Below are 26367 nucleotides of genomic sequence, written 5' to 3'. Positions count from 1 at the left end.
CATGGAGGCTTGGGGCCCAGATAATGGAGGCAGAATAGAAATGGTCGATAAGAATGATAGGGAAAGCTGTGTTGTAAGTAGAGTGAACTCTATAAGGGAAGGGGGAACTCTCCCCACTTTGTTTCCTACTAAAAACCACAAACCAGTATCATCAGCCTTCAAACGGACTCAGGGGGCTGAAGAGATGACTCCGTGGTTAACAGCACTGGCTGCTCTTTCAGAAGACCCCGGTTCAATTCCCAGAACCCACATGGCAGCTCACAACTGTCTGTAATTCCAGTTCCAGGGGATCTGACACGTTGACTCTAATGCACAGTAAAAAAACAACAAAACGGGAGCTGATAAAGATAGAGACACTCAAAGCCACATATAGATTAAAGTTTATTTCCTCTGAGTCTCTGAGAAGTTGGCAGGGATATAAGGCGAAGTGGTAGTAGCTGCAGGGGCCTGAGCAGAACTGGTGCAGGGAGGGGCTGGCATGGGCAGGAAGAAGAGATTTAAATATTCAGGTCCAAAAGCCCGTTAGTGAGTCTCCTTCATCTGTCTTTGGATTTTGTGTAGCATCTCCTGCATCCGCCGCAGCTGAAATAGGCACATACGTCAAAACAAGGTGTTTGGTAGGGAGAGTCTTATTGTAATGGGGAAGTGTCCTCAGATTCTAATCCCTCAAGTCTGGGGCCTTGGTAGCCCTTGTTTATGATGAAAATGGTGGGACCGCTCAACATCCCACATATGTACCAGAGCCAGGGGGTCTTTTTATTCCCAAGAGACACTGAGAATTATAAAACGGGACATCCCAGGCTGACAGCCACAGCATACTGCTCTCACCTCTTCATCTTTCTCTCGGATTAGCTTCTCAGTTTCTGGATCTGTCCCTGGTGGGACAGCAGGGATAGGGAAGTCAGTACCACTCTCTCTTGTCAGTTTGCTGAAGGGAGGGGGAAAGGAGGGTAGTAAGGTTGGGAGGACCCCAGCACCAACTTGAGTGAAGCCTGGGGCCTATAGAGTAATAAGGGGAGGACTTGGGATTCCCCTGGCCAGCTTTGTCCTGGCCTCTGGTCATACTTGCGATTCCGTTCCTTTACTACTAGACGGGTCATGCTCTGGATGCACTGTGCCCTGTAGTTCTCATAATGTGTCTCTCGGGTCACATCCTTCAGGTCCTGCATGTGGGTACGCACCAGCATTGTCCTCAACTTGACAAAGTCGCAGTGACCTGGATTTTCCACTGCATAGCAAGGCTAGGAGTCAGCCAGGGTCATTGATAAAGAAGAGCCCCTAAGGGCAAGGATACTCTGGTCACAAGCTCAGAGCTTTACCTTCCACTATGCCCCAAGGGTAGAGCCGGCCCCGAACTCTCCGCCCTCTGGCTTCTACCACAGTGTTGCTGCCAATCACCGCAAAGGGGATGCTTTCCTAAAAGAAGTTATGGTTGCCGGTCAGCATCCTTGTTCTCACCTGTCCTTTCCACTGGTGTCTTCTGCTGTTCTGTAAGAAGACAGGGTCCTTCTTCCACCCCAATAGTCTGTCCTTACACAGAATTCTACTCCCCTCTTCTGCCCAGCAGAAACAAGATGGGAAAGGAGTGCCCTAGGGTGGCCCCACCTTTAGGGCTTGGTCCTGTAATTTGAAGTCCTCATCCTCATCAGAATCACAATCTGGGAACTGATAGATCTTGATTCCAAAGTGCTCAATCTCCTCCCGGATCTGGCAAACAGATGAGGGGTCCACAGTTCTGGGTACCCCATCTTTTCTAGAAACCCACCTGATTCCCTCCCTCCATCAGTTCCCCTCACTTTGCATTTCTTTCGGTCCACTTCAGGAGGTGTCAGTGTATCTGCCTTAGCCAAGATAGGCACAATGTTGACCCGCTGATGCAGGGCCTTCATGAATTCAACATCCAATGGCCGGAGCCTGGGGAACAGGAATCTGTGACCACCTGCTAGTGGTAGCCCTGCCTGTGGAGCTCTTGGCCTGTTCCCTTAGTAGAAGCCAGGAGCCTCAGGCTCAGACCATACCCGTGGCCGAAGGGTGAGATGAAGTACAGGCAGCAGTGCACCCTGTTGTCTTGGATGTTCTTGCGATTCAGGCCACTCTCATCTCGGAAATACTGCTCAAATTGCTGGTCGATGTATTCAGCCACAGGCTTCCAACTGGGGCAAGGACAAACAAGCAGAAAAACTGTGGGAGTGGGGGCTGCCTGGTAAACTCTGGCTTGAGCCCTGTTTTGCTCAGGCTTTCTTGACTACTCTTTCAGAAACTACCTGGGTAGGATGGGAGTATTAACGTCTCGATAGAAAAATTAGACTGGGAACACAGGCAGTTCAATTAATACTAGTTTGATGAGGAAAGGGGCCTGAAGGGTTACCAGGCAAAGAAGTAAGAATAGCAGAGTAGTAGCAGTCACAGGCAAGTTCACAGTCTGGCCTTGTAGTGTTTGCCTCTCCAAACCCTTGCATCCTTCTTATCCAAGACCCAGTTCTTCCATGAATGTGTCTTTGACTATAGCAATGTACACTGCTCTCCTCTTCACTCCACAGCCATGCGTATGTTACTAATTTGACTATAGCAATGTACACTGCTCTCCTCTTCACTCCACAGCCACGCGTATGTTACTACACACGGTCAACCACAATGAAGCAATGTTTCAATGAGCTTTGAATCCATATATTTCATTAGTCCCACAAGATAATTGAGATAAACAAACATTGCCTTCATAACATCATAACACCCATATGTTACATGTACTGTGCTGTCAGACATACAAAAACTGCAGCACACAGAGAGCTGATAGAGAGCTCAGTTGGTCAGAATGCTTGCCACACAAGTCTAGAGACTTGTGTTCAGTCCCAGGACACAAGCATACACCGTGTACACTGACGGTACAGCACACACACAAAACTAAATCAGTAAGTGATAACAAATGACTATTACTTCATTCACTGTACTTTAGTGTATGCTTTCTACTTACAAGAAATGTTTATTGTAAAACAGTTGCTGTGTTTTGCCAGCAGCAGCCTCCTCCTCCTCCTGTTCAGTCTCCTGCCCTTGAAGATTGTGTCAAGTAACTGATCTATGACATCTGGGTTTGTGTTACCAGACTCTATGATGTTCATACAAAGATGAAACCACCTAATGATGTGTTTCTCAGAATCTGTCCCCACGGTTAAACAATGCCCCCCCTCCTCATGAGAGCGTGTGTTTTGGAAACTTCATTTTTCAGGTCTTTTGCTCTTCTGTTATCTGGGTTAATCCTCATTGCCATATCTTTGGTACTTTGGGTTCAACACTCTCATTTTATACATAAAGAAATTAGATCTGGATCCTGTGAGAGACTTGCTCCAGATTATTTGGCTAGTAAATTCTCTACCACTGAGTTTGTTACATTGGCTTTGTGACTCTTAGCTCAGTGTCAGCAACTACACGTAGCCTGGCCCACTCACTTGTTATCTGATGGACACAACTCATTACAAAATGGCTCTCCCTCTGCTCCCCCACTTCTACCAGGCCGTATGCATCTCAGGGATGTGGATCATTCATACCTGCTCTGCATCCCTGAAAATGTCCACCTTGTATGTGTATGCTCCATGTTAACTAAATTAGTTAACTAAATTAGTATCTATGGAGGTACACTATAAAAAGGGAAGTAGAATTGTCTGAAAACTATTATTATTGAAAGGGAATTCTTACTGAAATTGAAATTATTTATTAAAAGGAAAAGGAAGTAAGTTTATTGAAAATGGTACCTGCCACAGTAGAAACCAGATACTAGTTCAGATTAGGGTCTCAGGATAAGCTTCTCTGCTGAGATATACTACTAGAGCAGAAAAGTTGGTGATAACATAGCATCTCCTCAGCCCCACAAGACCATGTGCCACTAACTGGCACAGTGCTGTAGCAAAAATGTAAGACATGGCCATCCAGTCAAAGCTCAGGCAAAGGTTGATGATGAACCCATTATATGTGAGGATGGCCATATGTTGTAACAATAAAGCAGGTGATGAGGGCTAAGAAATGTCTGTGAGGATCTGATTAGCCTGTGAGACAGTTATCTAGGGTAAGCATTATGGGTATACAGCCTGTGCAGTCACACAGGAATCTACACTCAGGAAGGCCACGCTTGGTCTGCTGTTGTTCTTATCATAATGAAATTCTTATAATTATTATCAAGGGGACCCACAAATCTTGCTGCTGGTCCTGCAGTTACTACTGCTAAAATCATAGGCATAATTCTGGGCTATTTTCAGATCATTCAGATGATGTGGAAATAACTGGTGTTTTATTGTTGTTGGTTTTGTTTTTGTGGGGTTTTTTCCCATTAGGAGAGAGAATGCAACCAATTTTCCAATTTGCTCAAGATCATGCAGTGCTAAATGCCAATGTAGATTTGTGTTCTTGGTGTAATCTGCCTAATTTCTTCATCAGACTCACTGCCCTTTTCTCCTACTTTTTTTTGTTGTTGTTGTTCATTACCTGCACCTGTTCTCTTATGTGTGATCATTACCTAAGCATCCCTCTAGTTCATGAAAAAACAAAAGCTAATGGCTTGTGTGTGTGTGTGTGTGTGCAATGCATGTGCCAAAACCACCTTTCTTTTGTTAAGTAGCCCAAAGGATGCCTGGAGTTCCTTCTTCTTCTTTCCACTTCTCTCCTAACTCTTTCAGTTGTTTTTGTTTGTTTTTGGTTTTTGGCTGTCGTTGTTTTGATTTGCTTTGGATTGATTTTTTGTTTGGTTTGGTTTGGTTTGGTTTTGAGACAGTCTCATATAACACAGGCTGGCTACATGATTGAGACTAGCCTTGAACTGGTCCTGCCCCCAGCTCCCAAGTACTGAGATTACAATGGTGCACCGCTATGTCACCTGCTGTTCCCTTCGCTGTTCTTCCCCTTTGCTCTTTTGCTTTTCTTTCCCTTCACACCTGCCTCATTTCCCCTTAAACAAAACTTGTTTGCAGCATCTAAAGTAACTGCTGTGGAAAGGAAAAAAAAAAGGAGGGTGATGGCGTTTTGTGTTTGCTATTTTGAGGCTCTTCACATTATGTCCTCACAAACACCATAGAACTGTATGTCAGAACTGGGAAGAATATTAAAAAACCAACTACCTGGGGCTGAGCACAGTAGTGCATACTTGCAGTCCCAACACTGAGAGGCTAATGCAAGAGACCTGCTGAGTTCAAGGCTAGGTGGAGTTACATAGTGAGTCCCAGTATACAACAAGAGACCCTGTGGAAAAACAATAATAATCTCAGCACTTGGGAGGCAGATCTCTGAGGTCATGGTCAGCCTAGCCTACATAGTAAGTCTGCCTCAAAAATAAATAAATAAATAAATAAATAAATAAATAAATAAATAAATAAGACCATCCATTCCAATCCTTCCTCACTTACAGAAGAGACAGCTGTCCAGTTAAAGGAATCCAGCTGTCCAGTAAGGTCACAGACCTCTTCCTCCTAGCAAATCTAACTATGTCTGTGACCGTGTGTGACCTGTGAAGATGCATGTGGCAAGTGGGCGGAACAGAGGCAGCTGGGGCTTGACTTGGTCAGACATACCACTCTGTGTTGTTGACTGCATCCCCAAAACCTGGCGTGTCCACAATGGTGAGCCGCAGCCTCACTCCCTTCTCTTCTATATCCACCGCATGCTTAGTAATCTCCACAGTTTGCATGATCCGCTCTGGAGAAGAAGGAAACTGAGGCAAGGGCATGGTCTTGCCCAGCCAAAACAACCTGCCCACTCCAGCTAGCTTTGCTACCCAGATTTGCCTCCCTTTTCACCCCCAGGCGCCTGAGGGCCTGTTCCCTGGGAACCAGCAAAAAACACATTTCCCAACACAGGAAATGCCGGTGGCTGTTGGCTCTGGCCCCAGCCTCTTCTCTGCTCCAGGCTTCTTTCTTGGATTCCTGGAATCCTTTAGGGGTCAGAAACTCATTCAAAGATCAGGATGCTGGTCCCTGCCCTGCTTCATCACCCAAATCTTTTTCACCCCACTGAGACAGGGTAGCCATGGCTGGCCTAGAACCCTCTCTGTAGACCAGGCTGGCCTCTAACTCATAGTGATCCGTCTGCCTCTGCCTCCTGAGCACTATAATTGATTAAAGGCGTGCACCACCAAGCCAGGCACAGCACGAAGATCATTAAGGTGCTGGCTGGTGAATTGCCAGTCCAGACAGGTCTATGGAAAGAAACCATATGTCTCTCTAGGAAGCCAGGGCTTCCAGCATGCCAGCAAGGACCCCGTCTCCAGCACTTGTTGAGGTTTTACTTCTTTCTCCTTTCCTTACCTTCGGCACCGAGGAGTTTCCGATCCCTATATAGGTCGGTGAGGAAGAGGCTGTTAACAAGAGTGGATTTACCCAGGCCTGATTCCCCTGATGGGAGAGAAGACAGAGGCACCAAGTCAGAAGGTGAGGTCCACCTGATGAAGATCTGGGGCAAACTGCTGTCTTATCACCAGGAGCTACATCAATCAAAGCACAGTCATTCAGAACTGAGAGGAAGCTTGCACAGCCAGCCATCTTGTTTGAATGAAGTCAAGAGACTGCCCACAGTAGCAAGGGAAGGGGGAAATACTAGAAAACTGAGAGCGCATCCCTCCCATCCCCTCCCCTCCACAGCCCAAATCTGCACATTTTGGCCATGCTTTGTATGACTTTACAAAAAAAGGGGCACAGTCATTTGCGGTTCACTCCTTCTCCCCTTGCGCTCTTCAGACACACACATCAATTCCACCTGAAACAGCCCTTGCCCAGCCCAACCTTGCCCCATCCTACCTGCCACCATGAGTGTAAAGTCGAAGCCTTTCTTCACAGACTTCCTATGAACTTGATTGGGGAGGGTTGCAAAGCCCACATACTCCTTGTCATCCTGGTGGACAGGAAGACATAATGCATAGGGTTAGAAGCAGCTCCCATCCTCAGCCTTCCTCATCTCTTCTGGGTTTTGCCCTATCCTTTGAGCTTCCATCTGAGGCCACTGGCAAGGTCGTCAGTCCCTTCTCTGACTTCAAGGCAGAGAAACCTTAGAGCCAGGGCTGATCCAGGACAAAAAGGCCCCATGGACACATTCAATGCATATGCACATATCCACACTCCTACCCCAGGCTCTCTTTGTGCCCTCCCGGGGTCTTTCTGCACCCACCCACTGAATGGCATAGGCAGGACTGGAGTCTCTACCTCAGCGGAATCATAAGGATCAAGCTTGCCCCATGGACTGCGGGGCCTGGAGGAAGGGCTGAGAGGGGCTGGGGCACAGAAGTACTGCTGACTCTCAGAGGGCTGGGGCCACAAGGTGGCTCTAAACTCCAGGTCATCATCACAGAGGTCTGGGGTCTGGGGCCTTGGCTCCGAGATTTGGGGCCTGGACACCCTGGTCTTGGCCTCCGATGGGTGGCAGGGCTCGATTCCTGGGAAATCCTTCACAAACTTGCTCAGTTCGGCATCATCACTGCTGTCCTCCAGGAAATGCTTGATCTGGGGGTTGGGGTAGAGTAGGCGGGAGTGACAGAAGGGAGCAGGATGGGAAGATGGAGGCAAAAGACGGAAGGTGAAAAGGAAAGAACGAAAGTACTTGTGGTTAGAAGGGAAAGAAACAGCAGCAAAGCCAGAGGAAGTTCTCATACCTATCCCCACACACACTTGCTCACTAGCCTCCCCAAGCCAAGAGACTGGAAAGGGCCTCAGAGGCCAGCCCTACAGAGCCCGGCCTCCTAGCAGGTTATCACTGACGCTGCTATTTCTGGAGGTCTGCCCTAGGCAGGGGCCAGCGGCTGTCCCAAAGGCAAAGAAATCAGAGCAACAGGGAGAGGAACAGAAGCCTAAGACCTGAGTGTGCCATTCAAGAGGAGTGTGGCATCAGGAAAGGGCAGGGACACTGACAGGCAGGGTGAGGAGAGGGGGCTTATCCTCCAAGCAAGTAAAAGGCGAGCGGCAGGTTCACCGCTGGTCAGGGATCTGGGAACAGAGGTGCATATTCTACTATAGGGGCTGTTTTCCAGGTTTGCTGCCCAAGATTTAGGCTCACTGACCCTACTCTTACCTTAAAAGCTGAATTACACCCAAATTTGGCACTAAAACCCAGAATTGAAGAGTAACCATCACCCTCCCCCCCCAGTGGATGGTAAATATGAAGGGCAGCTAAGAACAGCCAGGTGAGAGAAGATAGAGAAAACACTGTAGCAGTGCAGTGGTGGCGCACGCCTTTAATCCCAGCATTCGGGAGGCAGAGGCAGGCGGATCTCTGTGAGTTCAAGGCCAGCTTGGTCTACAGAGAAAGTTCCAGGACAACTAAGGCTGTTAGACAGAGAAACCCTGTCTTGAAAAACAAAAAAGAAAAAAAGAAGGAAAACACTGAAAAGCCTGACCTTCTGCTTTAAGAATGTACCATAAACTGGGAACAGCATGTAGGGAGGGACCCCTTAGTTGCCTCCTTGCCCATTTTCCCTGAACTCAGAAGTACAGATGCGAAGGGCTGATAGAATTTGCTAACTTCTCTGCAGACACCTGTTCCACCATCATCATGGAAGACTAGTGATTTCCCTTGCTCTTGACCTTAGTCCCCCATAGCTATAAGCTTCCCAAGAGTTTCCCCTCTCCTTTTGTGGTCAGCATTCTTTGTGGGGTGCCTGGCAGTGCTGGGCTCATCTCTGCCTCACAATACCCACGTGCCACCCCCAGACAATGGACAAGGGCCAGCTGCAGAGGCTGAGTCACCCTCTGGTGATTGGCCAAACTAGTGGGGCTACCCTGGACCACTGTGAAGTCTCAGCTAGAGTAGGAAAGATAAGATGGCCACAGTCTTCCTGCATAGACCTTTTACAAAGGTCAGAAGTGAAAGAGACAGACATGCACACTGCCAGGTTTATGCTAGAAGAGATAAAGGTTAGGGGGAAATGTCTGGTATGACTTAGGTCCCTACACCTGCTGATCACCTCTTCAGGGGTTTGCTTGGACATGACAGAGGAAACTGGAACTAGCATGTGGGCCTTAGTGTCCCCAAGAGGCTATGCTTAGGCAAGCCTGACTACATAGGCTTCTCTCACCCATTATATCTGAGGTCCAATGGGGTAACCATACAACCCAGTTTATGCTTGTTGGTCTAGCATAATGATTAATTGTTGCCCCTTTCACTCTCAAGAGTGTCCCAGCTTGGCCAAATTAATTATGCTGCAACAGAGAAAGGACGGAGCAGGTCTTATTGTTTGGCAGCTAATGAGTCTGGGGAATTCCAGAAAATCTTCCTGCACCACCCCACAGTGACCCATAAGTTGATCTGGGGGGTCTTGCTAAGCATTTGAGAAAGGACTGTGTTCTCTCCGGAGCATAGAGCAGAAGGACAGCATGAAGGAAGATGGAGAAGCACTGATGGGAATCCTAAACCTACAGTTTTCCAGCAGATCTTCCAGAATCCTGGCACCACCATCTTCCCTGCCAGACTGAACATCTGCATGGGAAAGCCAAAGGGCTCCAGACAAGGAGTTTAAGGCACTCGGTTCTTTGTCCATCTGTCTATCCACCTCCCCCAGCTTTACCAGGGACTGAAACATTTTCCAACACTGAGCTCCTATGCTGGACAAGGCCAAGTGGAAGACCAGTTAGGTCTACCCATCTCCCCAGGCACCATCTTACCCCAGCTTCAGTCCCGTCCTCAGGGACAGAGTTCCCTTGCCATCCCAGTGAATGGTCCATGACCCACACTTCAGATCCCTGTCCGCAACCTCTAGATCTAATTTTATGTCCAGGCAAAGGTCCTCACACAGAACAGCCTTGTCTTGATGCTCTTGTTGTCATCTGGCTTCCTGGTTTGTTCCTTCCCCCTTTTTCTTTGACCCTACTCTGTCTCTGGCAGGGGCCAAAAAAGCCTGTGGAATGTTCTTCTCCACCCCCTCTTCCCCTCCCCTCCCTGGCCTCCCACCCTCCAAGGACAGCTCAGCTGCAGCAGGATCACTGGGTTCCTCTGCAGTTCCCTCCCCTGATTGGCTGTCCCATGATGCCTGCCTGCTTCCTATCCTGGTGGACACAGCACCAACCTCCCAATAAGTCTACAGCATAGGCTTGACCCACTTAGCCTCTCTTGTTAACCCCTAAGGCCACTGGAGCCTGCCTGAGGACTAGAAAGTATCCCTGAGGTGACCTGGCCCATCAGTACATGGGGACAGCCACCCAAGGAACCTATCTCCAAAGATTCCAATCCCTTCAACCTCTTTTACATTAACTAAAGAAGGGTGGAAATGCATAATAATCCCCTGAGTATTGGTTCCATGGGAATGGCCCCACACTTCTTCTCAAGTGTCCCTTTGTTTTCCCCTACCAGAAGACGCTGCTGTCACACTGTCCAGAAAACTGCTAGCCACAAAAGACTTGGCACCATGGACTCCAGCCATCCAAAGACACATGCCCTCTGGTCTCATGAAGACCTACCCTACCACCTCATCTATTCTAGGATACTTGATCTCTGCAGAATATGGTTTCAAATCAAAGGAGGCTGGCAACCCAGAGGCTTTAGAGCTGATTTAGATAGCAGACTTAGCAGGGGTATACAGACGGAGCATTCTACTTAAGAGTCTGGAGGTTAGTGTTTCTGGTTGGGGCAGAAATACCCTTTGTAAGCCTGAATAATGCCTTAGTTTTAGGGCTTTAATGTCCTTGCCTTTCCTTGCCACCAGGACAACTGGGGAAAGAAAGGACTCCCAGGTAACAAATACCTCAAGTAGATTTGAAGATGAGGAGCATCTCAAGTCACAGAATAGTCATTAAAATTGTCATCATTATTTTCATGTGGAAATTTAAACTTCCTGTAGCTCTTCAGCTGGAGGTCTCCCCACTGATTTCCAAAGAAGCTAGGATACAGACCTCCACTGGCAAGATGCAACACAGAGAAGTGTGGCCTGACACGAACCAGTCAGTCTAAGCACTTGGCTGGTTGTGAGGACAAAGGCCTGAAACCGGACATCTGGGCAGTGTTGGGGTATCTTTAGTTAGGAAAGAGCAGGGTGGCCTTGGCCAAGCTCAAAGCCCAAAGACCTCAGTTGAACTGAACTTAGTGTGTGGCAGAAAAAGCCCCCTGGTTCCTGCTGGCTTTAGCACTGGGGGATAATCAGTGCTTCCCCAGGCTTCTTCTGTCTTGGAACAATCAGTCTGTCCATCTCCCATGTGGGAAGAAGGTGGGGGACTAGGACAAGAACAAGCACTACTTGGCCTCTCCCAGGAACCCCTTTGGAGTAGGTCATAGGGCCACTAATATTTCCTGGCCAAAACTTGGGCCTCTGCCTAGACACAGCTTGAGAGACAAGAGCCCAAAAGGTTGGCCTTTCTAGACCTGGAAGCTTCTGATTCCACAGGGCCCAGAGTTCCCTTTTGGCAGCTGCTCACAGCCAACATCCTGCCCTGTGGGCTGATCACCAATCCCCTCCTGCTGTAAACAGCTTGTGCCTCCCCATGCAGAAGACAAAGTCTGGAAGAGGAGGATGGTGTGTGGCCTGAAAGCCCTGACACCCATACATTGTGTTTCTGGCAGGATCTGGTAACAACAGAAGAACTGGTATCCTCAGAGCCAAGGGTTGAAAACTTTTATCTGGGGTTACAGCTTCTATTCTCACAGGCAGGTGGCAGGAATGAGTCCCCCCACCCCCACCCCAACCCCCACACACTGCAGAGGGACCTAGTTGCAGGGAGAGGGTAGATGCAGCAGAAATGTTTCCCAACGTTCTGGTCTGGGAGGCAAAGGCATAGAGCTGATCGCGCCCCTGCACGATGGTGAACTGGGCTTTCTTCTTCCTCTCTGAGAAAGGTCCAGGGGATGTGGATCATGTATGTCACCATCCCTTTTAGAGAGACGGGCAGTATTTATGGATTTCCTCTGTGATTTCCGAAGGAAGTTGGTGCTGGTCTCTACACCAGGGGTAGGTGAACGAAGAAGGGTCATCCAGGTAACACAGCTGATTCCAACAAGGGCGGATACTTATCCCTCTACCATCCTGTCAGTGCCGTCCTCTCTAGCACCAGAGGCTACCAGTAGGCACCTCCCACAGAACTGACCTATTCCTTCCAAGACCTTGGGCACCCTGGGGGTCGCAGCCAGCTCCAAGCAGCCCGGCTCAGAAGAAATAACTTGAGAGCAACGACGCGGCGCCCAACGCCAGCAGTGCCTAGTCTGAACCCGGAGCCAGGGACAGTACCTCCCGCCCTGCCCAGCCAGGGCTGCAGCGCCTTGCGTCCCCTCGGAGCCGCCCGGGAGTGGCAGGCCCTGTGTTTCCGGCTGCCCGCTCTCCTTACCATGGTTGCAGCCCAAGCCGGGCCGGGTCCGCCTGGACAGCGCCCCAGCAACCCGCGGTGGAAGAAGCACACCGACCTCGTTGCACCGCGAGCCCCCACTAGCCTTGCAGAGTGCGGTCCTCTGGTGGCGGGGTGGGGCGGGGCTAGTCGGTCCGGGGCGGGGCCTGCACCTCTGCAGCCGCTGTGGGTGCCTGCGTTGAGCTCCTCCTGAATCCCAGGGCTGCACAAGGCAACTGTTTTTTGTTTTGTTTTGTTTTTTGTTTTGTTTTGTTTTGTTTTCTAGAATGGTCTCTCCAGGCAGTACTGCACCGTAGGAACTCGAGTCACTCCCCAGAGAAAAATAAACCACCCACCTGGCATCCCTGGAAGATGCTGCCTTTGCACAGGGAGGGCGAGTTGTGGCAAGAGTTGGAGAGAAAGCATTAGTTACCCCCGGAGATTCAACAAGGAACATCCAAGTTACTCACTGCTCATACCCACACTACACCTCCTAAGAGGTAAATGTCAGACATTCTCCACCTCCACTCAAGCTGTGAAAAACACACAGGTTATCGGCAGGCTCCTTTTTGTTCAAGACCCTAGATTAAAGATTAAAGAGGCTTCGCTGCATAAATTATCCAGGGATCATCTGCTGGAAGGGTGGAAGGGGGAGGCAGAAGGGCTCTAAGAGGGGAAGGGAGCCTTGCCTGGAGCAAAGCCGAGCGTGGAGGGCCTCTAGAAAGGCCAGCCAAGCAGAACCCAGTAAAGCAGGCGAATGCAGTAGGACCAAAGCTCCAGCAGCTTAAGGAGCATTAGAAGGTCAGAAGGGTCACAGCAGCAGCTAGTTGAAGGGAGATGCTTGAGAACCGAGAGTTGGGAAGGGATTTCCTGAGTTAAGCAGGGTCTGAACTGGCCAGGCTCCTGTGGAAGTTTCCAGAAGCATACCCTTCCCTGACCCACCCCCAGCCCTTCCCCAAGGGCAGGTTTACTGACTGGCCCCTGCCTGAATAAGGGGGCAGTACAAGTGCCAATGGGCTGAGGAGAAACCTTTTTAGTTAGGAGACTAGGCAACTTGTTTCACTTCTCACCCCAAAACATAAGGGGGTAAAACGAGATGGTTTCTAACTGTTCCTTCTGGCATTCTCAAAGTGGATGCAGTGTCCAAGGAGTGTGCTGTGGGCTTCTGTAGGCCTCAGAGCAGTGGTTCTCAACCCTCCTAATGCTGCGACCCTTTGATACAGTTCCTCCCATTGTGGGGGCCCCCAACCATGAAATCATTTCACGGGCACTGGGAGATGATGGTGCATGCCTTTAATCCCAGCACACAACTGGTAGAAGTAGGCAAATCTCTGAGTTCAAGGCCAGTCTGGTCTACAGAGTGACTTCCAGGACAGCCAGGTACACAGAGAAACCCTGTCTTGCAAAACAAACATAAAATTTGGTACTTCATAATTGTAATTTTGCTACCATTATGAATCATAATGTAAATATTTGATATTCGACCCCAAAGGGTTGCATGTTGCGAACCACTGCCTTGGAAGACGACAAGAACAAAGTGGAAGTTTGGCCATGAGGAGACAGAGAAAGACCCTGAGGGACATAGTAGGGGCCTGCAGCTTGTCTTTAATGAGGGGCCCTCTGAAGATATAAACAGGTTCCCTTCAGAGGCCTGTGGTAGACAGGAGATCTCAAGCTGCACCCAGAAAAAAACAAAGAAAACCCCAGTGCTGTTGGGAGTCTACAGATGCAGCAGCTGCTGTTGCAGTAACATCTGAGTGTCGACCTTAGGCTACATACAGCCCTAGGCCACTAGCACACACCTGTAAGACACACGTTGGCCTTTCTGGTCATGTGGGTGGGAGTGGGGAAAAAAAATGTGTATCGACGAAAACAGACCTCAGGCTGGGGAGATGATATAGCTCAGTCTATAAAGTGCTTGTGAGTTTGATATCCAGAATCCATATAAAAAGCTGGGTGTGGTGGCACACTGTAATCCTAACACAAGGAAGGATCTCTGGAGCTCACTGACCAGCCAATCTAGCCTAACTGGTAAGCCCTAGGTCCCAGTAAGAGATCCTGTCTGGAAAAAAACAAACAAACAAACAAACAAACAAACAAAACCAAACAGGGTGGGTGGCTGTCCCGAGGAGCAACACCCAGGGCAAAGCTCTGGCCTGGCTTCCACAAGTACACTTGCATATGTGCATACATGCATATAAACGTGTTTAAAAAGGAGGAGGGAGTGGCAGGCCTAACCACAAAGTCTTGTTTTCCTTTATCAAACCCACCAGACTCTAACCCTAACCCACTCTAAGTGTTGACCCAGAAATATCTCAAAAGACATCTTGGCTAGCTTATCCTCAGCTGTGGATGGGATCCCACAGCTCTTTCCTAGTACCTGCTGCTTAGGCTCCAGAGCCCTAAATGTTTTAAGACATGTTGGTGCCAGCTTGCCTTGAAAAAAGCCCCAGGAGAATAGACCATAAAACTTGGATCCAAGCCAAGAAGCATGGGTCTGGATGCCACACAGGTCCTTTCTAACCATGGTACATTAACATACTGGGTGAATTAACAGTTGAAGATAGGCTAACCCTGTAGCATTCAAAGGGCTCTGTGTGAGCTTGGCCTCAGAATACATCCCTTGATCTTCCTGGGCCTCTGTTTATCTCACTGAAGGAAAACGATCCTCCCCTCAATTTCTAGCTTTTTCTCTGTATTGATTGGGGCAGGATACATACGTGGTCAGCAGCACAGCCCAGATCCAGCCATTCTTGCATAAAACACTGATGATGACTAAGAGCATTCTTCCCACCTCTAACTGTCAGTTGTCTTGGCCAACCTTGCCTTCACACCATACAGCTCATAGAACTCTGAGTCTCCCTTGAAATTCAACATCCAGTGGATAAGCAGCATGGATTTCTTTGACTAAAGTAGTTTCCTGAGCCAAACATCTGAGGAACAGACATGTAGCTAGGCACAGAAGGACCATATCACTCCCTGAGAAACTCAAACCAGTAGTCACAGCTCTAGCCTGCTACCCCAGTCCTGTGCAAAAAACCTCCTGGTGTCCTCTACTGTGTCTTTTCTACCCACTCACAGATGAAGGCTGCATATGGCACAGCAACTTAGTAAGGAGGCTGCGTGGGGGCCGAGCCAGGACCTAAGCTCAAGTGCAAGATAAAAAATGATTACCATGCTGGGCAGCAGTGGTGCAAGCCTTTGATCCCAGCACTTGGGAGGCAGAGGCAGAGACAGAGGATCTCTGTGAGTTCAAGACCAGCCTGGTCTACAAGAGCTAGTTCCAGGACAGACTCCAAAGTCACAGAGAAACCCTGTCTTGAAAAACAAAAAACAACAACAACAAAAAAATTACCACAGGAAGCCAGTATTTCAGATCTGTGTGACAAGCAAAGGCCACTGTTGCCTCTTATCAGCCCTATCCTATAAGTGGTCCAAGAACGAATTGTATCTCCCTTCTGCCACAAATGAATGACTTACTGATCATATAGTAAGAGCGCTGGTGGAGCCAAAGAGCTGGAATATGTATTTCAAGGAAACCTCGTTAAGTCTGCATACAAGCAGGAAACAAAACTCCTTGCTGGCGGTGGCGGTGCAGGCCTTTAATCCCAGCACTCGGGAGGCAGAGTCAGGCAGATCTCTGTGAGTTTGAGGCCAGCCTGGTCTACAGAGCGAGTTCCAGGACAGGCTCCAAAGCTACACAGAGAAATCATGTCATGAAAAACCAAAACCAAAACAAACAAAAAACTAAACAACAAACAAAACAACAACAATGACAACAAAAACTCCTTAAGCCCACCACCACTACCCCAGCGGCTGCCTCTTATTCCTGGGACAGGCCTTAGATGCGGTAGCAAGGTTGGGGATCATTTTGTTTCTTGGCACCTACTATGTGGCTCCCCACAGCAAGCAACTCTGAAGCTAGAAGCCAGCCATCACAACAAAGCAGGAATTTCCAACTCCATCTCTAAGTTCCAGGTGGGAAAGGCCTTGCAGGTCTTCTGATGTCATCACTCCTGAAAGATTTGACTCTTCCAAGAGGCTCCTTCAGCCTTCCCAGGGGCTTTAAATACCTCCCACGGTCCCGAGGTCACTGACTCTATTGCCCTGTGGTCTTTAGGAACTTATTTACCAAGGTTTTTGTCATACTGAGACAAGGTATTCTCCCAACCTGGCTTTTCCTGAATGCTTCAGAGCTAAAAGATTTGCTGACTCATTTTATTAGACCTTGCTTGTCCTTAGATGTCCACACCCTTTCAAGTGACCTGCAGTGTCAAGAGACACTGTTCTCTTCCAAATTAGGCAAAAGCCCCTTAAGGGCTGGAGTCTGTTTCAACCTCTGCTGACTTCCATCCAGGGACTGGACAGAGAATATGTGATGTGATGGTAACCAGGGCCCTGCCCCTGGGAGCTGACCAATCAATATGGATGAACTAAAACAATGCACTAATTAGTTTTCCATTCTGGTTTTAGTGCACAGACAAGCCTGAGGCTCTCTATTTCACTGACCCATCACTTGTCCTTCATTCTGTCTGCTCTCAAGCACACAGCCTCACAACTCATATGCAAAGACATGAATGCTGCCCTAGTAATACCATCTTCACTCATATGCAAAGACGTGAATGCTGCCCTAGTAATACCGTCCTCTGGACGTCTCTGAAATAGGGAAAAGTTATTTCACGGGAAAATGCAGCCACAGAAGAATATCTGTACTGCACAGCGGAATCCCAGAATGGGATGCTCCTTGGTGTTCTCTGCTTTGACAAAGCCCAGACCCCTAGTTTCTTCATCTGTGAAGGAGAGGAAGAAGTCTACTCCACAGTTTGCTATAAATATTTAGTAACATGATATGGTAAAGTCACCCAGATGAATAGTAGCTATTATATCTGCAAATGAGGACATTATCAACACCCAGCCAGCTGCTGCCAACTGTGGCTATTTCAAATGTTTTCCCTCCAAAGGATTAGGAGTGTCCATGGGTAATGGGCATAGAGAGATGGGAGCAAAGAATACCAGAGTAATGCCTTCAAGTGACTTTGGACTATGCTGCAGCCACCTGTGGGGTCAGCATTTCAGGTCTTGGTCTTAGACCAACCAACCCACATTCTTGAGAAAAGCCACACAGATACTGTCTGGGCTGGACTTAGCTGACTTTGACTATGGTGGGTGTACCAAGGAAGAGATTTGGCCTCTTCAGGTCAAGTCTCAGAGCTGGGCTTCTTCTCTCAGGAACTAAGAGGCATTACTCACATTCTGTTCCCCTCCTCCAAGCCTCCGTCCAGCCCTCGAGGAGCAGCTGTCTTGCTGCTCCTCTCCCAGCAGCTGAACTAAAGGCAGCTGAGCAGGGGGTGAAGGGATATAGCCATTTCTACTGCTCCTGACAGCGGCCTTCTGGCTGAACAGCTGTCAGGGTGGCTTCTGGGTTAAAGATCTTTCTTCCTCACTCAAGTAGTACCCTGCCCCCTGAAGCCAATATTCCTCACTTACCTAAACCCACTGTCTTTCCCCTTACTAAAATCACCATCTCAAAGATCACTAAAATATTCTATCAGAAAGGACTGGCAGCGGAAACCAGTCAGAAAAGCGATTAGCTCTTCAAGGTCCACTGATGGGAGAGAATGAAGGTCTGGAGATATACCTCAATGGTTAAGAACACTGACTGCTCTTCCACAGAACCCAGGTTCGATTCTCAGCTCCCATGTAGTGGTTCACAACCATATGTAGCTCTAGTTAAAGGGGATCTAATGCCTTCTGGTTTCTGGGGTTAATAGGCAAGGATGTGGTACACTGACATACTTCCAGGCAAAAATACCCATACACATAAATTAAGTAAACATAAAAGGAAAACATATATTAGGAAGTCCAAAATGTATGTGGCTGTGTGGAATTACTTTGACAACAAAAACTAAGAAGTTTAGCTTCAGTTCCACCATCAAAGCCAGGGAGGAATCACATTTTCCTGCCCTCATTACAATAGGCTAAGAGTAGCTGCCTGAATCTCAGGGTGAAGCTGGGAAACTGTCCCTCAACTCCCTCCTTCTCTCCAGAGGTCAGCACTGAGGTAGACCGCTCCACAGTCTTGGCTTGTCCAGGACTAAGGAGGGTTCATGGAAAGCAGGACTTTCAGTAATAAACCCTTAGGAGTTGTTCAACCTAACCTGTCCCCAGATCAGCAAGTCATGGGCCATAAGCTGTTCATCCTATTCCAGTACTGGCTGCCCATGGTAGCTGAACAGAAACAAGGTGGCACTGGGAGGGTAAGAAGCTGGGTAGTGGGTGGTCAAGCTGCTGTGAAAAGCCCCATTTCACCTCCATTGCTCTAAGCTTTCAACACTAGCCTCCCCACGAAGCAAGAGGAATGGGGAGTAAGTTCCCAGGATTCCTTTCAAATAGTTTACATTCTAGGATTCTGTTCCCACCTTGCTGAATGGAGACTCCTGAGTTCTGGAGAGACTTGGGGCTTTCCTTGGTAAATAGAGTGCCTCAGAGTCAAACGTCCCCAGGGTGCAGAAGTCAGCAGGAGTCTGACCACCCTGTACTTCAGGGATCAACTGATGTGATACACTGAAGACATCTCCAGTTTGCCTTGAGTGTCACTGTAATGGCCTCCTCTGGTTCCTGCCCTAATTTCCAGAATCAGATTCTTGCATAATTGATAGATACAGCAAAGAAGAAACCACCCCATCCTCTGATAGCCTGAGAAGTCACATCCAGAGGCTAGTAGGTTGGGTATCGTGTAGACATGTGATCTTGGGGCCGGAGTAGCCCTGTCCATCAGAGGTATTGCTGCCCCTGGTACTAAGAGCTGCATTATTTCAGGAACTCCACAGGCCAGAGGAGAAGGCCGTTTCCCTGACCCACTGAAGGCCATGTTGAGATTCTGCTAATACACACACATTAGGAATGCTCCCCTGGGTCTAGCACAGTCTTCTCTGAGGAGACTCCATCCTCTATCATCCCAATGCAAGGATGAATTGCATCTCTCAACCCCACTCCTTAGACCAAAGGGGAATGACAAAGATGGGCTGAATCTGGCATCTCCTAGCTGTGGACCCAGAGGAGTCCTTTCATAATGGCCTGGGTCAAGCCACTAGAGAGTTCCTGCTGGGAATGGAATCTGGAACCATCTCTATGGTCAAGCATTCCCAAATCAGAGGAACCATGAACACCAGGACCATGGAGTCTCCATTCTGGGCCTGCCTGAGGGTTACATAACCTGAAAGGACAGACTGGGAAAGCTGGCTTTTCATGAATACTACTTTGCCCAACTCTACCCAAACCTTGCTTCCAGAGAGTCAAAGAAGAGCAACAGCCTAGCTGCCTGAGAGCCTTCTTGTCCCAGCTTCTGGGGAGCAGCTTTGCTGCTGAAGAGCTGTAATTATCCAGACAGGATAAGAGCTATTTTGGGAAGAAGTCACTCGGCTGCCAAGGCTTTTGACTTCCTAAACTAAAACAAGATGCACAGAAAAGGGGATGAGGCTGGGGAGGATGGAGAGGAGCCTACTCAGTCACAGACATCAAATCGTAAACCAAAGAAAACAGTCCCCCTTCTCAAAGGTATACATTTGTATTAAACTATCTGCCTGTGGCTTTGTTAAAGAAGGTGTAACCACCCTCTACTTACCCTCCTCCTGACTCCCCATCTCCTAAGTCCTTCCAAGAGCATTCATTCAGACTGTAGTTGGGGTATTTGAGCACAGACTAATACATATTCTTATTTTTTCCTGTCCATGTCTTATCTCCCCATTTGTGTAGTCAGGATCTCAAAGCAAAGAACTGGTGTGTGTGTGTGTGTGTGTGTGTGTGTGTGTGTGTGTAAGGGTATGGAGGTGTGGGTGCCTGGCAGAGTATCACACACCTGATTAAAAAGCTGTCTATGGAATGAAGGGAGCGGGCAGGCAGGACTGGAGGACACACAGGAAAGAGGGACTTACTGCTTTGCTTGGAGATAGTCTCTAAAAGAGGCTGCTCCCACCTACAGCTGAGTTCAGGCCCGAGGCTGGATAAGAACTCATAGCAGAGTGGGTGGTAACTGCATTCCTGGATACCTCTCCTTCAGCTGTTCTGTTATCTGAGCTCTTGCTGTCTCCACTCCTTTTCTATCTGAAGTCCTGTTCATCGTGGGTCAGTCAGCCATGGATGGGACTCACGAGAAGCCTTTGCTAGGCTTTGGGTGAGAGACAAATGTGGTTCAAGAAAGAATAGCAGCAGGAAGAGCTTTGACCATCTTATCAAACATGGACCAAGATGAGCCCCAAGCACTTACAGGAACAGTAAATGCACTGCAAAATCAGGACAGTGCCAAATTTAGGATGCAGGGCTGCCAAGAACAGAGCCCACTTCATGCTTCTCCAACTCAAGGACTCAGTGTGTAACCCAGAAAAGCAACCCCTAAGTGCCCTAGGCAGGAGAGCGAAGAGCCAGATGGGGAATGACCCAGCCCATAGCTGCCCAGATTCCCACAAAAGAACTCTATTCTCTCTCTCTTCAAAGCTGCAACTTTAGCTCGTGCAACACTTTTGTACAAATATCCCTGGGTGCAACACAGTGCCCTCTTGTGCAGTGAACAGCCTACCCTACCACATGTGGCAGTTCTGTTTCCTTCCACACCCCCTTCCAGCAGACGACAGGAGTAGGAATTAGATAAGGGGTTGGGACACTGGTCTGGAAGTTACCTCCCAGAGGGATTCTTACCTCCTCATCTGTCATAATAAAGAAGTAGAAGCCAGGCATTTCCAGGGGGGGCAGCAAATGGAATTCAGAAAGTGTCAACAAGAGGGGAAAAAGAGAGTGTTACTAAAGATGTACGGTTGATATGGGCATAACCCAGCCCAAGTCCCTTTCTAGGGTTCCAGATGTCCCAAACAACAGCAGTTATGCTTACTGAGTGTTCATGATGCTGAACACCATGATAAGGCTTTTCAGATAAAGCACCCCACACTAGTCAGACCCGGCAAATGGGAGGAGGATTAGGACTGGACTGCATTCATAGGACTGCCTCCTCCCTAGGAATGTCATCCAGAGCTCTGGTATGTGCCCCATTTATAGGATAGGAGCTTATCATGCCATAATTCTTCCAGCAAGAATTCTCTGCTACCAAGATACAGTCACTCTTTGAGGTCTGATCCTCACACTCCATGCCACCAGTGGCCAAGCATAAAAAGGAACAGAAGGACCTGAGAGGATGCTAATATTGCAGAGGTGAATGCTAGCCCCACTGGTGTGGAGAGGGGAAGGGTGAGCAGGCTCAGAGACCCTTCCAGGGCAACAAGTGGAGGCTAGGCTCAAAGAGAGTTCTGAACCCTTGACCAGCCACTATGGAGTCAGTAGCAATGGGCAAGACTTCAAAGCAGGTAGTTTGTTTTGGTGACTTTTCTTTAAAACACATGCTAGCGGACTAGAGAGATGTCTCAGAGGCTAAGAGCACTGGCTGCACTTGCAGAGGAACTAGATTCAATTCCAGCACCCACATGGCGGCTCACAACCATCTGTGACTCCAGTCCTAGATCTGGTGCCCTGTTCTCTCCTTCACTGGCACAGAGCTACATGCAGGCAAAACACCCCATACACACCAAATAAATTAAATCTTTTTGTTTGTTTGTTTGTTTTTGAGACAGAGTTTCTCTGTGTAGCTTTAGAGACTATCCTGGCACTTGCTTTGTAGACCAGGCTGGTCTTGAACTCACAGAAATCCACCTGCCTCTTCCTCCCAAGTGCTGGGATTTAAAGGCATGTGCCACCAACACCCAGCCATAAATTAAATCTTAAAAAGGTGTGATAGAACCTGGGCATGGTGGCAATTGCCTTTAGTCCTGGCACTTTAGAGGCAGGCTGATCTCTATTCAAGGCCATGCTGGTCTACATAGCAAGGTCAAGGTCAGCCAAGGCTACATAACAAGATTTTGTCTCAAAAACAAAAAAACTCAATATTTGATAGATGAGATTAATTTTAAGGACCACAGGGTTTATGTTGTTCTCCTTCCGGGGTTAGAACTCACTGTTGAAAAAGGTTCACATTCCCAAAGGGACGACTAACAGGACTGAAGGTCTAAACTCTACTCATTTACTTTCCTAAAAGACCCAGGGGTACAAAACAGGCATGATGGCTACCCTCTCACCCATCCCTCAAGCTTCCTCCGCCCCCACCAGGCCCCACAAGAAGGGGAACACATACCTTTCAGCCACCAGAGGATCCGGTTGTACATTTCCTCAGAAACATCTGAAAGTAACAGAAACTTGCTTTTTCCTGCCTGTGGAATGCCACCCACCCCTTGGCCCTTTTCTGAGGCTCTCATCTCACTGCTGTTCCTCTCCCATCTTCCTACCCCCTCTCTGCATTTTTAACGATTTCCACCTCCTGGAAGGCCATGTGTGCCTTACCTCCTCCACTTTGAAATCAGGATATTAACCTGAGGCCCTTACTGGTTTGTTTGTTTTGGTTTTTTGAGACAAGGTTTCTTTGTGTAGCTTTGGAGCCTATCCTGGTACTGGCTATGGAGACCACAGAGATCTGCCTGCCTCTGCCTCCCAAGTGCTGGGATTAAAGGCGTGTGCCACCAACGCCTGGCTCTGGCCCTTACTGGCCCTTACCCTGCCTCAGTTCTTTATGCTATGAGGAATCCACTTCTGCACTGATGTCACTAGTTTGAAGCTCAGAGACGCTGGCAGCCAAGGCATGGAGCACTGAGCTCAGATAGAAGCAGCTTGGCAATAGCAGGAAGGCCCACAATGAAGAGGGGCACTTTTCTGCCACCCCAATGTCCTATTGCACGAAATGTGGGCTGCACCTGAGTACTTTGCTTCATCACATACCCATGAAGAAAGCATTGAAACCTTGAATGGGTTGTTTGCTGGTGCACTTTGGGGTCTTTGGCACGTCCGTCAATAGTACTCGGTGTAAAGACTCCTTTGGTGATGGTGGTAGGCTTACTTTTTCTCTCTGGAATACCAGGTCCTCACAGAAAGGGTTTGAGTCCATTTCAAAAAATGACTCAAAAGGGTCTAGGGGAGGAGGGGACGTAGGTTCAAAATCAAATATTGATGGCTGGTTTGGGGGCGGTTCAACTTTAGGATTGAGTAAGGCCCACCATGAGCAACCAGGCCCGTACCTAGGTAAGGACCTTGGGGGCAAAGGTCGAGGGGTCAACTCCAGTTCTGCATGGGTGGAGGGTTTAGGTGAGAGCTCTGAATACAGGGGAGATCTATACTGTCCTTCAGATGCTGCTCGAGCTGTCACTCGATGAGGTGACTGTACTGACTGTTTTCCTGGGGAGATGGTCACCTTGCGTCCACCCTCACGGTCTCGGGTTGAAGACTTCACAGTGGGCTCCATTTCTGATATTAACACCTTTGAGGAGGGCTTGGTCTCAACATATACTGAACGATCTGAACGTGAAGGAACTCGAGGTGCCCCATCTAAATCTCTAAGGACAGAAAGCTTGAGGCCTGATGACACTTTCATGGCCTTTTGCTTAGGTTCTGAAAGCACTAAGTTGGGAGGACCAGTTTCTGGTTCCTGGGGAGGGTACTTTTTAAGGACTGGCTGATGGTCAATAGTGACACGGCTGCCATGCTCCAAGACATTTTTTGAAGATTTGACCTCGAAAGTCCTTCGGGTGGGCTCTGTTTGTATAGCTTCATCCTTTGGGTGAGCTGATATCCTACGGGGTACTCTAACCCCCTGGGGGTTCTGGACCTTGGAGGGTGGGTCCTCCTCTTTTTCACTTATGAAACTCAAGTGACGGTATTTGCCATCAGAAGTCAAAGAGGAATGGTAGCCAAAGTCACGGCCTGGCCTGTTCTCACTTCTTCGTGTTGATTCTTCCCTCATTGGACTGATATTCCGATGCCCTCCCGAGAGATGGGAAGACAGTGTCTGGACCCCCTGGGATTTTCGATGAGGAGAGCGATGGCGGGATGTCTCTGTTCTTGGTCGGGTCTCAGTTCCCCTTGGAGTAGAGACTGTAGAGAGACCAGGCCCTGACTGCGGGGACTGAGATCGAGGATAGTCTGATGTTGAACAGTGAGTGGTGTGATATACAGTTTCAGCTCTTCTCTGGGAAGAAGGGCTCAGGGAGACAGGAACAGCCCGCTGGCTTGAGGAAATATACCCATGTGCCCTCTGAGGAGTGGAGGCAGTAACCTCAGCCCCTCTATGTGATGAAACTGCTACCTTGGACCCACTTTTATTTGTCTTCAACACATGAAAGACTGTGGCCTTCTGGGTAGACGCCATGTTTTATCAGCTGGCTTGTTTTCAGTATCCCGACTAAGCATGAGTGTTTATCCTCATTGTTTTCAGGGCTGCTGTTCTTGGTCCTCCAGGAAAGTGGCTGCTGTTTGGAGTGTCTGAAATGGTTCTCTTCACAATCTGTCTGATGATGTCACAAAGGAAGGCGCTTTCTATTAAACATCTTGCGTTACAGACACAATGCTTCATAGAAAATTACTACCCTGATAGAAACTGAATCTGCCTGTGGACTTAACACTAAACCTCTGGCCAAGTTCTTAAGAAAATCGGGACTTCCTTGTATACAGGGAAGGCTTTGGAATTTTCCTTATTCTCTCTGGCTTCTAGGAATTCTCAGGGACTCATCCACAGAAGAAGTTAGCCACTCAGGTCAGTCGTTCAGTGCTAGCTCACAGTTAACAAGGTTCCTTTTGTGATGATATAGAGTTACGTTTGAAACTGCTACATCTGAATTAAAAAAAAAAATAGAGCTCCAGCCTTTTCCAAGTTTTGTGAATGGGGTGTGGTGGACTCTAGGGTCAAAACCTAGGTTACTCAAACCATAAGTCTTCATATTATTCCAGGAGCATGTGGTGTCATATGTAAAGATCTGGAGTTAGCTTGGTTTTGATCATAAATGACTGAACCTTAGTCTTAGTTTCAATCTGGAAACTACTGCGTGGCTCATGAGTATTACACAATAAATATTAATGTTCCTTCTCACTAATAATCCTGTTAGCAATCAGCTAGATTCAGATAATCACACCCTCCACCCCGACTCTCTGAGACAGGGTCTCATGTAACCCAGGCTGGCCTTGAACTCTTTCAGTATGATCTTACACTTCTGATCTCCAGTCCTCCTGCCTCCACCTCTCAAGGAGTGGGATTATAGGCATGTGCTACCACACCCAGTTTATGCAATGTTGGTGATCATACAAAGCCTCCTGTATGTTAGGTAAGGTACTCACTAAGCTATATTCCAACCCTTTTAAAAATAGAAAATATTAATTTTTAAGCTATGTATAATATGAGTGCTGGTGCCCCCCAAAGCTAGTGGTGTTGATCCATTGTGAGGCACCTGATGTGAGTGCTGGAATCAAACTCAAGCCCTCTGCAAGGACAGGATGTGCTCTTAACTGCTGAGCCACCTTCTCAGCCCCCTCTTCTTTTGAGACAGGTTCTCACTAAATGGCCTAGGTTGGCCTCAAACTCTCGATCCTCCTACCTCAGCTTCTCAGGTTGTGGGAATTACAGGCAGGTACACCTGGCCTTCTTGATCGTCCTTGCTTTCTTTCTTTTTGGTTTTTCGAGACAGGGTTTTTTTCTCTATGTATCCCTGGCTGTCCTGGAACTAGCTGTGTAGATTGGGCTGGCCTCAAACTCACAGAGATCTGCCTGCCTCTTCTTCCTGAGTGCTGGGATTAAAGGTGCGCATCACCACCACTGGGCCCCTTCTCGAGTTTTCTTACTCGAAGAGTGACTTTCCCATTTCAGTGACCTTTTGGCATTCCTCTACCCTCTTTTGATAGAAATGACCACATGGAACATTCCTTCTACCACTGACTTTCAAAGATCAAGGTTCTTTTGTCTGAGACAGAATCTTACTGTGTCGCACAGGTTGCCTCTAAATCTCAATCCTCCTGCCTCAGGTTCCTGAATGCTGGGATCACAGATATTAGGCCAAGATTTCCCTTCATGCTTTGTGCATTACGCTGACCATTCTCTTCTGTTAGTTTTTCTTCAAATGAGTTATGATAAAATTAATTAGGTTTATGGTTAATTATAATGGCATTCTAACCTCCAAAGGGACTTAAATTTTAAGTATTTCTTAACTTTTTCTATTCCCCCAAAATAAAGGAGTTTGCAAGG

The 26367-nt window shown here is 48.1% G+C and overlaps 1 protein-coding gene across 3 annotated transcripts; it reads right to left on the bottom strand.

The window, feature by feature from the left end:
• Positions 1 to 362: 362 nt before the first annotated feature.
• On the bottom strand, positions 363 to 24504 carry Septin4 (septin 4). Of its 3 annotated transcripts, XM_035447379.1 has the most exons (14): positions 23082 to 24504; positions 22444 to 22488; positions 20964 to 20971; positions 7176 to 7472; positions 6774 to 6867; positions 6285 to 6371; positions 5553 to 5676; positions 2019 to 2153; positions 1797 to 1914; positions 1606 to 1707; positions 1320 to 1416; positions 1066 to 1228; positions 829 to 875; positions 363 to 582 (listed from the first exon to the last, which is right to left on the bottom strand). In XM_035447379.1, exons 1-13 carry the CDS (start codon positions 24502 to 24504, stop codon positions 857 to 859), a joined length of 2712 nt encoding a protein of 903 aa, XP_035303270.1. In that variant the 3' UTR covers positions 363 to 582; positions 829 to 856. The 3 variants fall into 3 exon arrangements, with proteins under 3 accessions (XP_035303270.1, XP_027282127.1, XP_035303271.1); XM_027426326.2 differs by lacking the exons at positions 7176 to 7472; positions 20964 to 20971; positions 22444 to 22488; positions 23082 to 24504 and adding an exon at positions 12273 to 12414 and having other exon boundaries at positions 829 to 928; XM_035447380.1 differs by lacking the exons at positions 20964 to 20971; positions 22444 to 22488; positions 23082 to 24504 and having other exon boundaries at positions 829 to 928; positions 7176 to 7634.
• Between the last annotated feature and the right edge of the window lie 1863 nt (positions 24505 to 26367).

The sequence above is a fragment of the Cricetulus griseus genome, chromosome 7 (genome assembly GCF_003668045.3).
Source record: "Cricetulus griseus strain 17A/GY chromosome 7, alternate assembly CriGri-PICRH-1.0, whole genome shotgun sequence".
NCBI lineage: Eukaryota > Metazoa > Chordata > Mammalia > Rodentia > Cricetidae > Cricetulus > Cricetulus griseus.
The sequence above is the reverse complement of the archived record's forward strand: the minus strand, read 5'-3'. Positions and strand labels throughout refer to the sequence as shown.

What these genes read in the sequence shown, in the direction of transcription:
- Septin4 (XM_035447379.1), bottom strand. Translation starts at nt 24,504, where the DNA reads ATGGCGTCTACCCAGAAGGCCACAGTCTTTCATGTGTTGAAGACAAAT. An exon ending in TTTCAATGCTTTCTTCATGG is followed by an intron (nt 22,489 to 23,081) that starts GTATGTGATGAA and finishes TGTTACTTTCAG; the next exon opens with ATGTTTCTGAGGAAATGTAC. An exon ending in TGGACCGAAAGAAATGCAAA is followed by an intron (nt 1,708 to 1,796) that starts GTGAGGGGAACT and finishes TCTGTTTGCCAG; the next exon opens with ATCCGGGAGGAGATTGAGCA.